Source organism: Wasmannia auropunctata, unplaced genomic scaffold (genome assembly GCF_000956235.1).
Source record: "Wasmannia auropunctata unplaced genomic scaffold, wasmannia.A_1.0 LD336002.1, whole genome shotgun sequence".
In the NCBI taxonomy this organism is placed as follows: Eukaryota; Metazoa; Arthropoda; class Insecta; order Hymenoptera; family Formicidae; genus Wasmannia; species Wasmannia auropunctata.
In genome coordinates this window covers 909,129-925,615 of record NW_012026888.1, presented here as the reverse complement: position 1 = coordinate 925,615, position 16,487 = coordinate 909,129, and the positions used below count along the sequence as shown (strand labels likewise).

General features: G+C 33.6%; 5 protein-coding genes across 9 annotated transcripts in view; 2 read left to right on the top strand and 3 right to left on the bottom strand.

Annotated features, from left to right (window-relative positions):
* Window positions 1–3,195: 3,195 nt before the first annotated feature.
* On the bottom strand, window positions 3,196–8,274 carry LOC105453178 (ras-related protein Ral-a). Of its 3 annotated transcripts, none has more exons than XM_011694917.1 (6): window positions 8,095–8,274; window positions 6,492–6,611; window positions 6,074–6,282; window positions 5,199–5,373; window positions 4,493–4,609; window positions 3,470–3,557 (listed from the first exon to the last, which is right to left on the bottom strand). In XM_011694917.1, the coding sequence occupies exons 1-5, from the start codon at window positions 8,269–8,271 to the stop codon at window positions 4,493–4,495; spliced, it is 798 nt and encodes a 265-aa protein (XP_011693219.1). In that variant the 5' UTR covers window positions 8,272–8,274; the 3' UTR covers window positions 3,470–3,557. The 3 variants fall into 3 exon arrangements, with proteins under 3 accessions (XP_011693220.1, XP_011693219.1, XP_011693221.1); XM_011694919.1 differs by lacking the exon at window positions 8,095–8,274 and adding an exon at window positions 7,464–7,679; XM_011694918.1 differs by lacking the exon at window positions 4,493–4,609 and having other exon boundaries at window positions 3,196–3,557.
* A 311-nt stretch (window positions 8,275–8,585) lies between these two features.
* On the top strand, window positions 8,586–9,312 carry LOC105453177 (cytochrome c oxidase assembly factor 4 homolog, mitochondrial). Of its 3 annotated transcripts, none has more exons than XM_011694916.1 (3): window positions 8,586–8,742; window positions 8,818–8,956; window positions 9,182–9,312. In XM_011694916.1, the coding sequence occupies exons 2-3, from the start codon at window positions 8,855–8,857 to the stop codon at window positions 9,287–9,289; spliced, it is 210 nt and encodes a 69-aa protein (XP_011693218.1). In that variant the 5' UTR covers window positions 8,586–8,742; window positions 8,818–8,854; the 3' UTR covers window positions 9,290–9,312. The 3 variants fall into 3 exon arrangements, with proteins under 3 accessions (XP_011693218.1, XP_011693217.1, XP_011693216.1); XM_011694915.1 differs by having other exon boundaries at window positions 8,588–8,757; XM_011694914.1 differs by having other exon boundaries at window positions 8,588–8,956.
* Window positions 9,313–9,361: 49 nt separating this feature from the next.
* On the top strand, window positions 9,362–9,793 carry LOC105453176 (peptidyl-tRNA hydrolase 2, mitochondrial). The gene has a single exon (XM_011694913.1). It carries the CDS (start codon window positions 9,381–9,383, stop codon window positions 9,726–9,728), a length of 348 nt encoding a protein of 115 aa, XP_011693215.1. The 5' UTR covers window positions 9,362–9,380; the 3' UTR covers window positions 9,729–9,793.
* A 938-nt stretch (window positions 9,794–10,731) lies between these two features.
* Window positions 10,732–14,478, bottom strand: LOC105453175 (integral membrane protein GPR180). Its single transcript, XM_011694912.1, has 5 exons — window positions 14,039–14,478; window positions 13,346–13,853; window positions 12,949–13,086; window positions 12,598–12,853; window positions 10,732–12,516 (listed from the first exon to the last, which is right to left on the bottom strand). The coding sequence occupies exons 1-5, from the start codon at window positions 14,446–14,448 to the stop codon at window positions 12,326–12,328; spliced, it is 1,503 nt and encodes a 500-aa protein (XP_011693214.1). The 5' UTR covers window positions 14,449–14,478; the 3' UTR covers window positions 10,732–12,325.
* A 1,716-nt stretch (window positions 14,479–16,194) lies between these two features.
* Window positions 16,195–16,487, bottom strand: part of LOC105453174 (histone H3-like) — a 716-nt gene continuing 423 nt past the window's right edge. Inside the window, exon 2 of the mRNA XM_011694909.1 lies at window positions 16,195–16,487. This exon is cut by the window's right edge and continues 1 nt beyond it. Within this exon, the coding sequence (XP_011693211.1) occupies window positions 16,234–16,487 (254 nt within the window). The 3' untranslated portion in view covers window positions 16,195–16,233.

Genomic DNA, 16,487 nt, shown 5'->3' with positions numbered 1-16,487 from the left:
ATATATGTAACTAAATCATTTAATCATTATTTGTCAAAATAAGAGAGAGAATATAAAAGATATTTAATGTCGTGTTTTAATAATATTAGGATTTAATAAATATATCTTAAAATATTTGGGATTGGTTAATCACAAAATAATTTGGATATATTAGGTGTGCAAATTAATTCAGTGTCTTTTTTCATGAAAGTCAAAGTTTATTCACAAAAAATGAAAGTTTAATATTTGAAATAATATTTATTATTTTCTATAACTTTATTCCATCTATCGGACAACTGATAAATATCCTCGCGGAAAAAATTGGCTTGGTTTTCGAGATGAAGTCAATTTTCAAAATTTTTTCAGAGTTCTTCCACTGTTTTAAAATGTGTGTCAGCTAGATAATGTTGAAACAATCGAAATAGATAATAATTCGATCTAGCTAGATCTAATAAACAAGCTGCCTAAAGGAGAATTTCTCAGTCCAAAGCATAGATAACATTTCGTCCCTTTTACAACATAATCGCATGTTTCCTAATTCTGGGGCCAGTATACGGTCTCTTTTGCTCTAATTCATCGCTCAAATTGATAAATTGCTATTAGTAACGCTCTGTTGTAAGTCTGATTAGGATCCGGCAACTCATAACACATCCTTTTGTATCCCACTAGATACAGCAAAATCTTTTTGGGCGCCAATAAAAAATTTTGGGCTTAGAGCCGATGTTGATGGTGACCTATTCATGATTTTCGGCATTTAGAGTTGATATGTAATATCCATTTATCCGTAACAATTTTGTGCAAAAAATCGTTTCTTTTAAACCGGATCAGCAAAGATATGGTCGTGTCGTGTGAATCTTTGCTTTTTGTTGTCCGAACTGAGATCACGAATGAGAATCTACTTATCCTCCTTTTGAATCTCTCTGATATATGTGCATGGGTATGCATTAATAGATAACTTCAAGTTACAATGCCAAGCTCTTTAAGTTTGAGCGGAGTTTTCATTCAATAGTTGCTCAAGTTTTTTTGTATTCAAATTTTTTTAGACCTGGACTTAATAGATTAAAATCTCCACTTCAAACCTGATATCTAATTTTTGCACATTTTATGAGTCATAGTGCCTTCACTCAGAGCAGAACGAATCATTTCCTTGACTTCTTTTTTAGTAGCAGTCTTTTTTAATTGAAATGCGAAAAAAAAATACAATACCTCAAATACTGCTTTTCGACACTGTGTTCAGTACTGTTTCGTGAGGTTTTGTCTGATTCACCAAAGTATGGCTGCAATCTGAATGTTCACAGCGTGAATCATTTCTCTCTTGGAATCATTTCAGTCTTAATTGTTACAAACAAGGACAAATAATACGAGTACTGTGAGCGTGAATCAGACCACGGTCTAAATTGTATTTTGGAAAGTTAGAAACCACTTGTAAAGAGTGTAAAAAAGCGGGAAGTATTTAATTTTAAAATAAAGTTATAAGATATCGAATATGCGCTGAATTAATTTCCATACACCTAATAAATGAATGGATAAATAATATTCATTAATAAATCACATCGATATTACATAAAAAGGCGTTTAATGTATGACAAAATAGCAGATCAAACATAGAATTGCAAAGATAGATATAGTTGTGTAGATAATGTGTGGTGTATATATATCTGAATATCTGACTCTAAATGCTGTCATAAAATTCTTCTAAAGAATCTTAAAGTTTGATTGACCTCGTTACATTAACAGTGAACACTTAAAAGGCACAATCAACGTCAACAGTACAAAAGTATCAAAATTAAATAGAAAGATATTTCACTTTTCTTTTATAAGAAAACTACTATAACATACGCATTTTGCGAACTTTAATAATCATTCTGTAATACAATTTTCAAGTCACTTTTCTCTTCGGTCAAAGCTGCATTAAAATTAGTTATTTTATCTGCATAAATGCGCCTCATAGAGGTAGAAGTTTTTAAACAAGTGACTTAATTATGTGAATTAATTATACAATCAGTCTCTAATTACAGTCTAATATTTTAAACATAAAAATTCATTTAATTTTTACATGATGGCTTGATATTTCAGATGTGCGAGAGTAACGACAAAAGCTAAATGCTACTGCAAAATAAGCTGCTGTATTCTTTTACTACAAAAATTTGAAATTATAAATCAAATTTTTAAATCAAAACCTACCTTGGCTTTATGCTGAGATTTATGCTACAATTTATCCTTAAAATCTAAATTTATTATATCTGCACGCAACATACGTTCACGTAATAAAATCTAATATATAACATTGTATACAACAAAGAGAAATAATTATTGATGTGTTACAACTGTGTTATAAAATTCACTCACACGTTCGAGATATCAAACTGTTACATTATAAAATGCTGTGATAAAAATAACTATATAAAATAAAACAGCAGATATATTAAAACTATGTGAAACACATATATATGTATATATGTATATAAACAAATTGCTTACAAATTACAAGTTTTCATTACTTTACAGTGTTATGACTACTTTAACATATCTGAATTTTATTCACTATATTACCAATAACCAAAATATGCAAAAGAACATTGAATCCCACTCGGATGTCTATAAATTTTGATAATTTTTTAACACATTAAAGAGTGCTGAACTCATTAGGTTACAAATAAATAATGCAAAAGACAACTAAGAACGTAATTTTTTATTTCAACATGAATGTAATTACATTATTTGCACAATCGGAAAAACAAAACAATTAATCTTCATAAAACATGTAAACACCGTTTATATTTTAAACTCAACTGTATTAACATTATTAACGTTTCAGCACTCTAAAGATTTTACAAATAATCTTACAAACATTTTCGTAATATTGTGCTATTATAAATTCTTTCTAAAAAAAAGGCACGACATCGATAATCTTGTCGCTTTTCCGGAATGCCGATTCGTTGTCTCACAGCGCTTACTTGAGCGGCTCATTGCATATTTTGAGTTGTATTAAGATTGATAGAATGTATAGCAAATATAGTAAAAGTGAAAAATGCTAAATAGTGCGCGCGAAGCGCGCGTTTGTAATGCTAATATTATAAATTATTTTTTTGTTTTTTAATTCAAATTATATCTTATATGAATGTTATATAATAATATAAACTAAAGAGTAATAAAATATATTGCTGTTAACATTTTTTTTAATTATTTCATAGAAAACAGGTATAATGTATGACAATTCTTGGAATATATATATATCAGTTAATATAAATATTTTAGAATAAATTGTGTGTGTGTGTATATATATATATAGATATCTTAAGTTTAGATATATTCTGTATGTAATATAGTGAACAGTGAAGATTAAGAGCGTCATTTCACTGTAAAGTATCAGAAAACTTTCGTTTTTATATAAATACAATTCTCTTACGCTTAGCTTTCAATTATAGGAGTTGAACCTTCCATAACGTAAGCTACACATTGTTTTATGTTTGTTATAGCAAGATGCAGCACTTTGTTTCCTTATTACGTTCACTCCCATCTCCTTGGTTTTCCTGGGCCTTGCGAGCAGCTATTGCTCTCATTAAATCAAAGAACACCTGCAACGCAGAATAAATATGTCTTTATTTATTTCTTTGTGAAAACTACTTTTTTGAAACACACATTGATGATTGAAAATTATTATATACATTAATATTGAATTACGAAAGAAAGGAAACAATGAATGTATCACAAGTAATTAATATGCAAATATTATTTAAAAAAGGTTTGCTTATCACATAAAGCAAACTTTATCTCCTTCTCTTAAAACAGTTTTTGTTTATTTGTATTTCTTTATACAGACATATTTTATTGAAATATAAATAAAAAGAGATTATATTCACAGAACCTAGTTTTCAAAATTTTAAAAATATAAAAAATTAAAATTTTGTGCAAATTAACAAGGGAACATTTCTTTATTGCAACCCACAGCAATATATGTTTCAATTAAAAGTAAAATATTTAATATGTTTTCCTCTTTTTTCATAACTATTAATTATTTATAATACAAAAAATATAGTTAACTTATACAACATGTAACAGAATATTGTAACACAATGTAATTAAAAAAAAAAGTATACATGCTTTGCGCAAGCTGTGATAAGCTTTACAGGTGTGTTTTGTTTCACATTTATTTTGAGATATGCAATAAAATTTTTTTTAATAATTAACATCTATTTAAGCTGCGATCGGAAATATCTATCATTTTCAACTTGTTCAGCGAACGTTAAACAAGAATAAAAATGATACATGGGAGCACTCGAGTGATGTCAGCAGCCCTACTATTTTTCCGAAAGATCACGCGATTTAAACATTTTCATTGCATATCTAAGATCTATTGAGCATCAGAAAATGCATTAGAGTCAAATATCTCTATTGACATTCTCTATGTATTTTACATGTATACTAAAATTGCCAAGACAGAAAATGCCACAGTTCTATTATCTTCTCAAAACATAAAATAAAATATGGTGCAAGAAAAAAAACGGCAAACCTATAGAATAATGCACTTCTTTTTCTTCCTCTTGGTACGGTCTTTACCTCGACCATTGCTTGCTGACTTATCTTCAATTTTGCGTGACCTTATTTCACGCATCAAGTCGAAAAATACCTGCAAATGTGCAACGGATGCTGTCTCAAAGCTTTAAGGCATATAAAATGTGCATAATAAAATAAACACGTCTCTTTCATATTTGTAAGAGAAGAGAATGAGAATTGTGCGCATGTAAGCAAATAGCACAATACATGGTGATATAACAATGTATATAAATATACACAGACTGCAGAATTAAGCCTATTTAAAAATGCATATTTCGTGCAATCAATTCATATGCGGAACATTACATTGAGGGTGAAAGTGAAAGCAACAAGAAATATACGTGAATGCATCTACTATTTTTGATTTAATTGCATTGGTATGTATGTATATATGTATGCTCTTGATGAAATGTTCTGCAGTGTGAAACATTTAATTTAATATTACTACTATAAAGCCTAATAAAAAAAAATTAATTCCACAAAAGTTTATTTTAAAAATAAAATATAGAGAAAAAATCAAAATCCAAAATTAATATCAATTACTTTTTTTATAAAGATAACAATATAAGAAAAAAATATATTTATAAAATATTTATCATAAATTTTATATGTATAGCTTATCAATAAAACTAAACAAAAATCATACTTAATCAGTATTTTACCTTGTCTACATTTTCTTTTGTTTTAGCGCTTGTTTCCACATAAGGAACACCCCACTGTTGAGATCTCGCCTGAGCTTCGGCTAGACTAACCTTCCTTTTTTCTTGTAAATCACTTTTATTCCCCACTAATAAAAATGGAATGTTCTCATCATTTTTTACCCTGAGAATTTGTTCCCTGTAAAAAAGAAAACAGATTTTTTTCTATTTTTTTCTATGTAAAACAATACATTATGAGAATCTCATATATTAAAAGTTTTTGTGAGAAAGGTAAATATAGTCTGGAGCATTATATAGAGAAATGTCAAAAAGTAAAGAATGGTTTGTAGACTTAGGAGAGGATAAGGAAAGAATAGTAGACAGATTATTGGAGAAGATAAAGGCCAGGTTTTAGTGAAACTATGGAAGGAAAAGGAAAAGGAAATAAAAAGAAAAGAAAAAGGAAGGGATAGAAATAAGAAAAAAACGAAAATAAGATAAAAATAAAATGAGAACGATAGAAGGAAAGTCAAGATAGATGACAGGGCGGTAAATAAAAAAAGTTAAATAAAAACTAAAGATAGAAGTAAATATAAATAGGTATTGTAAAAAATAAAAAGGTAGGAAGTAAAGAAATATAAATAATATAAAATGTAAACATATAAAGAGATAGAAATGTAATATGTTAAAGTAGAATGTGAGTAGGAGAGATAGAGAAGAGTAGAAAATAGAGATAGGAAAAGGTATCGGAGGATGAGTGAGGAGAATATTTTTGTAAATAGAGTCCCCTTCTTGGCTAATTTATGTAATGCTGAAGTGAATAAATTTTTATCTATATATTAAAATTTTCTTCAATAACTTTATGTCGCAAGTGATTAATTTTATCAAATTTTACTGACCTAAATTCCTGTGTAGCTTGGAAGCTATCATCTTCTGTTATAGAAAATACACAGAGAAATCCTTCTCCACTACGAAAGTAATTGTCTCGAATCGCTGCATAATCTTCTTGTCCTGCAGTGTCCAAGATATCTATTTGTACCTCTTCTCCATCCAATACAACTTTCTTTCTGTAGGAGTCTGCTTTTGTGGGTTCATAATCTTCAACAAACTAATTTCAATATTACAATTAAAATTATGGAAAATAAATTTTCTATAATATAATAATGCTAATAAAAATAAAAATAAAGTATTATCAATAGAATACTTGAAATGATAAAAATTACATGTTTTTGTGATTAAGTTAACAATAGCAAGCATTATTTATTTTTAAACCAAAAACCTGTTTTATTTTAAAACTATTTTGTTTTTTCAATTTACCTCGTCATACATGAATTGTAACGTCAGAGCAGATTTTCCAACACCTCCACTTCCAACCATTATGACCTTATGCATCGCTTGAGTAGCTCCTGGTTTCTTCGACATTTTTGAGATAATTACCTTCAATTAAGATAAAGTGATCATTAAATGTCCATCATATCATAAAAGTATTTTAGAAATAGAATTTTTTATAATATTCAGTGCTTTCAATATTCAAAATTTTCCAAACATAAATATTGTATAATGCTCATATTTATTTATTATTGTAACATAATATTCATATTATTTTTATAAATCTTTTTGTCATAAATCTATACATATATTCCCGTTACATCATAACAATAAGAGCAATAAAATTATAATTGTACACCCTTATACGTCTTCTGCACTTCTTCAAAATAGGGGTTTCTTTCTGATGGTTATCTTAATTAAAGCAGAGCAAAAATAACAATGGCAGGATGTGAGAATTACGTTGTCAGCGTGAGAAATCTAAGACTAAGTAAGATAAAGAGTATGGTATTCATATACATTATACTAAGAATACATACACATGTATTCTTAGTACAATGTATTTTATAGTAACATGTATTTTATATACCATACAAATATATATGGCATATTCTTATATATAATTAAGACAGATAATTTTTATAATATCAAGATATATCATAAAAATAAAAAACTTCTGGTATTTGTTTATATTGTATACTTTTACAAATATCATATTATACTTTGTCAATATTTATCAATTATTTTGAATTGATATTATATTCAATATTTATATAAAAGAAAAATAATCAAGACATCATGACTACGAGACACAAATTTAAATTCAAGAAATGTAGATTTATTTTTAATATTATAGCAAATAATGCCGCAAAAAAAAGAAAGAGAGAAATATTTCAGAAGATGTTAAGACTGTCAAATGGCAAAAGTGGAGCAGCATCAACCAGAGAAGAGCAGGAAACTTACTTAATCAAATTAAATTCGCTCGCCCACCACTGAATACACGTTACTATTCAAGATTCACCGGGATTTTCGCCCACGTGAAAGAGAATCAAACGGGAAATAAGAAGACGCCCGTAAGAAAACAAGCAACGAAACAAGAAGAGGGCACTTTTCGTAGGCGCGGCGTACCTACGCTCGTATATATTCGCTCGTATTGTGACCGCGCTTCACTCGCTCCTCCTCCTGTTTTCTTTCCCTTATCTCACTCGCGCGGGGGCACCGACATACGGACTGAGAATACGTTATAAATAATTGCGACGAGACACGTAAGAAAGCACAGCGGGGGGCTACGCGCCGCGCCCGAAACGATCGCGTTTTATCGAGCGGCGCCGGCCGGGCCGGGGAGGCGAGACCGGATCGGCCGGAGGCTCTGTCGCGGAAGCGTAACATGAGTAAACCCGTGAGGAAAGGCGGTGCCGCGCGCTATCCTCCGGGCGAGGATGCCGCGAGAGCCGGACGTCGCGCTGCGTCGTCGTGGAAGAAAATCGCGCTCCGGACGTGTCTCGCGCGAGAGCCAAAAAGCCGCGCCCGGGCCCACCCTCGAGCGAATGCGCGCGATAACGAAGGCGCTCGCCGCCTTCCTTCGGATAAATACCTCTGAAACTTGGCGCAAATTGGGAGTGCCCCTCTGGCTCGACCGTTCCGTGCCGTGATATCTCTCTCTCCTCGTAGCCGTCACACGCGTTGGTTTACTTTCACGCAACCGAATAGTTCCGACAGTTGAGCGCCGCGCGGCGTCTCGATCGCCGTATCGTCCCATATGTACATACATACATACCTCGATCGCCGTATCTCTCTTTGATATATATATTCGAGTGAACATAAACGAAATTCCGTCTCATGCATGAATCATGCCCACGATGCATTACTATTTTATTCTTGTTGTTCACTGAAATTATTAAACGTGGATAAAATGATGTCACACGCATCATGCACAAAATGGAACAATTCAATGTAAACACACTAATTAAGTGACAAAAACAGAAAAACAAATAAGTAAAATAATGGCTGTGTTCCAAAAAAACTCACTGCCAGTGCTGGAAATCTATGTGCACGTAAAGGTAAACACTATAGATTTTCAATACTGGCAATGACAATTTTGAAGCACATTCAAGTGATACGACGCGAAATTCAAATTGTCGCGGCGATAAGTGACATCGATTTCTTATTGGATGTTGGAAAATGTGTACGCGCATGCGTACATTTACATCGTGGACGAATAAAAATATGTATAGCTCGCAAAGTAATTAACCTCGACGTATGTATTTCGTTGAAATTTTTAAGCAACATTTTCATTAATGAGAAATGATTGTTTCAGCGGTGTAACTCGAATTTCTTTTCATCTAAACACCGGCATGATCGCATCGCCGAGTACTGATACCGATAAAGAGGTTGAAGATCCTGTCGAGCGGATGCTAAAAAAAACCGGTTGCATGGAATTGCACTATCAAGTTCAAGTACGTTCATTTACTGGGCTAGCAACATTGATTGATTTTAATTAAAATCCAATTGTCTAAGTGTAGTTTCAATTTTAGAAGAAAAAATAAAACTATAAGTTTAACTTTAAGCAAGTTCTAATGAATTGTTATAAAGTGAATGCTTTGATTACATTATTTTAATAATTTAATTTAATTAATAATTAATCTATGTAGTTTTACTTGATTGACAATTATTATTTTCAGGAATGCATAGCTGAGCATCAAGATTGGAGAAAATGTCAGAATGAAGTAAAAAAGTTTAAGGAATGCATGGCCAAACATACAAAACAGCAAGAGTCGAGATTTCAATAGTTGTTTGATTGTAAAAGATTATAAAAGGATGAGGCTGATAAGATATATCAAATCTTTCTTATCTCCTGCTTGGAATGGAGAGAATTGTAAGATGGTAATAGTAGTTCGGTCGGATTTGCCCATGGGAAGAGGTAAAACTGCTGCTCAGTGTGCTCACGCCGCTCTAGAATGCTGTCGCATGACCTTCAATAATGAGAAGAAACGATTAATGTTTGAAACCTGGTTACGATGCGGACAGCCTAAAATTGTTGTTAAAATACCAAACGAAGAAGAGCTATTGACCTTAGCGGATAAAGCTGAACGTGCTGGTTTAATTACTGCCATAATAAAAGATGCTGGTAGAACTCAACTGAAGCCTGGTACAGTCACAGTTGTTGGTATAGGACCTGGATCCAATGAAATTATCGATAGCCTTACGTCAAGATTAAGATTGTTATAATTTCATGTGTTATATAACTTTGTACAATTTAAAAGAATTTAAAAGAAATATTTGTTAAAGATCAAGTTTTTTTAATATCAAAATACTTCATTCAATCTAAAATGAATAATTTCGTAATATTATCAAAAGAATAACATTATGAAGAGGATTATTATAATTTTCTAAAATAAAATTTTAAGAAAAAGATTTATCTCTGTATAAGATAAAAAAATTTCAAAATGTTTAAAAGCTATATCAACATAAATTATAAGTTCCTTAAATTGTCTGTGTAGCATTGTATAGTGTACATAGAGAGAGAAGAGAATATATATATGTAATAATAAAATAAAAATTGATTTTTAACTATAATTTAAATTGTATTTCTTAATCAAAATGTTACTGAACAGGTCTAAATGCAAAAATTACAAAAAAATTTCAGGTTAGGTATATAAAACAATTATTATTATCAAGTTGTACAATACATTATCTATCCTGGCAAAAAGATTAATTAAATAAAGTATCTTTCTTGCTTGGTTGGACTGTAATGACGTGATATAACAATTTCATTATACTAAAATATTCGCTCTAATGCTACTTCCTTTATATATCTATAAAAAGCATCTCAAAACATGTTTGGAGACACGCATACTTTTGGAAATAAATTATACGTATGTATACATATTAGACACTGATATTCACAGAAGCATAATTTATATATAACATGTCTAAATGTGCTGTTTAAAAAAGTATACTTAAAATTCTAAATATAATTTCAACATAGATAATACTATAAGGAAATAAAAAATAGATTATATTAAATTGCTTTCATTTTCGTGGATATTAGAAATATAAATGTATCATAAAGATTTTACCGATTTCATAAGATATACACATATTTACTGAGCATTAAAATATTCTCAAGAGTATATACACAATCAATATTATCTAAGTTATTACAAGATTGAGCAATAATAGTACGACATAATAGGAAAACACGCGCTTACAGCTAGTGTAAACTCGCATATCAGATCCTGTTTCAATTTTTTTTTTAAGTTTTTATATTTATTCAACGATGTGCAACTGACATGTGAATTCAATTGAATAAAATCGGAAAAATGTTATATACTTTCACTTTCTATGTTGTGTACGTGATCATTATTTATAATATACATTGTCTACGTAATAACAAACTGAATTAATGATAAGTTTAAGATTGCACACTTTGAAAGATTAAATCTTTTTATAAAATTAAGAACAAGATATGAAAATGTTTTCATACAAAACGTATCATAATATACATTGTCTATCTAATAACAAACAGATTTAATATAGTTTAGATTGCGAATAGTTAAAATTGCACACTTTAAAAGATTAAATCTTCTAAAATTAAGAACAAGATACAAAAATGTTTTCATACAAAATGTACCAAAAATACTGTTCTTTTTAATTATAAGTTTTTTTTATCCAATTTTTAAATATTTTTTTGCTGTTGAAGATCGTCAATTAATGTATTCTATTAATTTCTAACTCTGTATTTTCTAATTAACTTTCAAATTCTCTATTAGAATTTGATAGAAATTAACTTTTTTTTTATCGCTAATTGTTCAAAAGTTATTGGTGTTCTAATGAGAATTCATCAAAAAATGTATAATTAAAAAAATATCTGATAATTTTGGAACATTCTGTATTCTTGCTAATTATAAGTCTGCTAAGTATTAAATCAGTATGACTTTATATGTGCAGTTATCACAAACCTAATTTTTTAAACCACTAACTAGAATCAAATTGTGTGTTATGAAAGTTATATAAGTATTTTATTTTCACCATTCTTATTCAAGCGCGCATTGTAATATTCTTTGTGTGGAGTAGACGTGGAGTAATTACAAGATGTAATGGCGAATTAAATGATAGCATCAAAAATGTATATACTTTAAGAAATTTTCTTCACATATACACTACATGAAGGTTTTTTAAAGATATTTTTTTATAAAATCAAAATGTATAAAATGATTTGAAATAAACAAAAACAGGATTATTTTAAATTCGAAACATATGAATATGATATGAGTAAGTAAAATCGAGTTCGAAAAATAAAAATTTTAAAAATTATATATATTTATATACATAATTTTTATATCTTAGCATATAATTATACGAGTCCCTTGTTGTAATATTAGTAATACGTAAGAATATGTACCAATGATATCAAGATGCATGTTATTCTGTGCGAATGGATAAATATTTAATATTTGTATGATTTGTATGACTTGTACATATAAAATTACTGATATAATTAATCTCTTATCGATCCATTTCCACTTATTATTGTTGAATGTTGATATAATTATTGCTGATAAAATTAAAAATTATATTTATTCATAGTATATACTCATATCATATTCATTTACTTCCGTTGCATATCGTCTGTTAATTTCATATCACACGATTGAATTTGACAATTGATATATCCCTAATTATAGAATGTGCACAATATTTCAGTTCAGTAGCACATATCAGAGTATTATCAATTCTATGATCGACCGTTTGGCAAATGTACATCACATCACTTGTAATTAAAAATGTCGTTAATTCAATATTATACTTCCAGTGGACGAATATTAAGTAATTATTTTACCAAGTTCCGGCGGCTCTACATAATTATTTAATACATGCGGCGCTTCGTTGAATTCATCGAGCTCATCACCATTATCCGCGCCTTGCGCGAGTAAAAAATATTGTTCGCTTCTGGTGGGCCATAATAAATGAGCCATTACACAATATGCGAAACAGTCTGCTGAGTACGTTATACCTATAATTGACAATGCGTGAAATACGAAACATGATTGAAAAAATTTATTTTAACACACGTTTTTTTACAAACTTTACTCACCTAATAACAGCTTAAACCTCCACAATGCGCTTATTTGAAGCGCTATAAGTGCTATAATGGGTAAATATATGAACCAAACTAATGACGATGCACCAAAGTGAAGGAGAAAGTTTAACTTTTGAGTATTATGCTCGTATGTCATGGTGTTTCGGAGTTCATATAGAAACCATATCATTATGGCACTTCGGAATAACAATATAAACCATCCTGGCCAAGTTTGATATTCATCTATATCTTCGATAATGTCAACTTCTGTCTAAAAATAAAAAAAAAGAAATTGTACGGTCATAAAATGAATTTACACTTGCTGCAAATTGAAACGTGTATAAATAATAGGAAGAGTATAGTTACCATATTCCACACATATAATAAGATGTGAACAACCCCATAACAAAACCATATCGCAAACACCAGTGGTTTCCATGTTAATTCCATTCTTGTTACCGCCCATCCTTTGGCAAGTAGGAGCAACAATAACATAAAGGACGTCTAGAAATAAAAGTAATTTAATATCAAAATTGCATGCAAAATAACACCAAAAAGTCGCTACTGAATTTTTACATTTTCAGATGGATTGAAACATCAATTATTCATATAAATTCATATTTTCAAAACATTAAGAATAAATTATACGTTTTTTAGAACTTAAAAAATATAAAAAAATGGCATTATATAGACTACATTACTTGTGAATTTAATATGATACTGCTGATAGTAATATCTGATATTTACAAGACTTTTTCCTTACCCGTGATAGAATATCAAAAATATCACCTGCAACTTCTAATTGCTCATAGCCTACTCCGTCTAGTGCAAATTTCAACACGTGTATCAAGATTAAACATACTGCTACAAATTCTAATAATAAACTAGCAGTGAACAATCTTGTTACAGGATGCTTTTGCAATCTTACTGCATACAACTGCAGTGGCACCAGTATGATGTAACACACGAAAAACAGTAAGTACAGTTCGATGGTATTTTGTCTGTCGTACGAGAACTGATAAGTCAAACTGTTTAGGCCACTGACGTTCGGATTGCCATTTACCAGCCAGATGTCGTACTCCAACTCGTCGTGCTTGCTATAGTACTCCCACTGGCAGGTCGTCTTGTTTCTATAGCAAGCGACCAAACTCATGTACCAGAATCGTGGTTGCCAGAAGTCTTGTATAACGTACGTAAACTGATGTCCCTTGACGATATTCCATATAGAATCCTCGTCTGGGCACAATTTGTCTCGAGGACACGGAACTCGCCTTCAAGATGCAAAGTTAAGATGTTAACGTTAGTTCGATCTTCGTGTGGTAAATCGAAATATATGTGTGCGTGTGTGCGCGCGCGCGCGCGCGTGTGTGTGTGTGTGTGTGTGTGTGTGTGTGTGTGTGTGTGCGTGCGCGTGTGTGTGTGTGTGTGTGTGTGTCAAGGGTAAATAAAAACATACCTGAGGAAGTCTTGGCCCTCCTCGTTGCAGTCCGGATCGTAGGAACTCTTCTTCAGCGTGTTGAACATGTAGGCGCACGCGGCGCTCTTGTCCGTCAGCGTGCGATTGCCGTAATACTCGAGGAAGTGGCCGCGGTCGAGTATCGCCAGGGTGATCGGCACGTCGAAGTCCGCTCGCGCGGTCACGTTGCCGAATATGTAGCCGTACGAGTCCTTCTGCCGGTGACGGTCGGTCTTCTGGAAGCCGAACTTGATGAGGAACCGGAAGAACTCCCGCGTGTCGAAGGTGCCGGTGATGTGGGTGGAGTGCGCGTAGTCCGGCCGCAGCGACAGGCAGAGCAGCAGCGCGCAGAGAACGCGCACCAGCCGCCGACCGGTAGTCATTTTCCAGCAGCGCGGCTCACGCGGCATCGTCCGCTGATCCCGTCGTCGCGCGCGATCGCGCGAGTCGCGTCTCGCCTCGCTCTGCAGCAGCCGCGCTGCGCCTTGTGCAGCCGCGAGTCGTCAGGAGCCGCCGCCGTCGTCGTCGGGCACCCTCAGCATCTTCCTGCGCGATATCGCACGCAGCTGTTGCCGCACGGCGGAATGCGACGCAGACGCTTCCCCACACCACTCGCGGCCTTCATCGAGACACGACGGTACCCTCCCGAGAGCATCTCCGTTCCAGCATCGTCGCTGCGCTACGTTGCCGTGACGTTGCTGTGTCGCCGCCGGCGATATCCGCGAGAGACACCACTCTCGTCGTACTCGGTGATCGTCGCCGATCGTCGGTCCGTCCTGCACGCAGAGAAAGAGAAAGGGAGAGAGTCGTTAATGGCACGCCGTGTGTACTCTCCCTCGGCACTTTGAACTCGCCTTTTCCTATCGATTTTCCCCACCCAAATAGACCGTCCGCTCGGAGGAGAAACTGCCGCTTCCCGACATCGTCCGATAAAAAGACTTTCCTCGGTGCGCGTTTCCCCTCCCCCGATTGTCGCGGTTTGCACGTACTTGTTAGGAAACGATAGAACAAAAGGTGTTCGTCCCGCTCGATTCAGACATGTACGAATCCGAGCTGAACTAATTGATGCGAGTTGCGATTGTTTTTTCCCAGGACCCGTCACCCGATAACTCTCTTGTCAGCTCTCTGCCAAAAATAAACGGAAATATGGTATATGATCGTGCGATTTAATCCCACGATTAATCGCATTAGTTATTAATAAACTATCGAACTCGGTTACTGCGACGCGACTCTTATTTCGTTTGTTAAAAACGTTATCTAACGTTACAAGTATTTGCATGGAAGAATGTACATATTAACTGTTTCCAAAATAAGAATGAGTTCATATTTGGACTTTTTATCGAAGTTTTATTTATTTTATAAATCCATCGGAATCTGTTTTGAGACGCCTGTTGCGCCATCTTGTGATGGGATACCGTAGCGGTTTTGGCGCGCTTTTGCAGTAGAAATACTAGAAATCTCAACGGATCTTGCATAGGTTAACTTCTCTTGCGTAGCCAGATCCTTGCACACAGGGTCGTCACGGCCTGCAGTGAAGTCACATGAAGTTAAATACAAAATTGAGAACGCGATTTGAGAATACAGAAAAGAAATGGGTAGGCATACGCAAAATCGTAGCGAAGCTCTCGCGGGAGGGGCTGACACGTAACGGCAGGTTTCGTCAGATAATTTTAGACTGCAACGGATGTTTCGAATCAAAACCGAATGGCTCGGCCAGCCAGTCTTCAATACAACGGCTGTTTCGTGTCTCACGCATGATGCAGCATAATCCATTTTATCCTTGTTTAGCATTCAGTATACAAGAATAAAATAATGCACCATGCATAAAACGGGACGCACGCTGAGACTCGCAACTTGCATAGTTTCAAGTGGATGCATGTTATTTTTCGAAAAGCAGAAAGGTGATTGGTTAGGCTTTTGCTACGCGCGGGACGCGTCGGTCATCTCGACGGCGTCCATGCCGTCCATTACGGCGTCGCAAAAGCGCGCCAAAACTACGTTGCTCTAACAAAAGCACGCCAACTAGATATTTTTTTGCGGAATAAAACACCTTTCTACATATAATGCATTAACAAAGATCAGCAAGTGAAAGAAAATAGTGAGTTTCATGGGTTCTAAATTCACGTGAACATGAGATCATTCCTCGTTTTGAGAAATTTTTGGCCCTGAAAAGGGCCGATTGAAGAAAGAGGCACTTAAGCACGCTCCCCACGAATTCTGCGGGCTAACTGGATGTCCTTGGGCATGATGGTAACCCTCTTGGCGTGAATTGCGCAAAGATTGGTGTCCTCGAACAGTCCGACGAGGTAGGCCTCGCTCGCCTCCTGAAGAGCCATGACGGCCGAGCTCTGGAAGCGGAGGTCGGTCTTGAAATCCTGCGCGATTTCACGGACTAGTCGCTGGAACGGGAGTTTGCGGATGAGAAGCTCCGTGCTCTTCTGGTAACGAC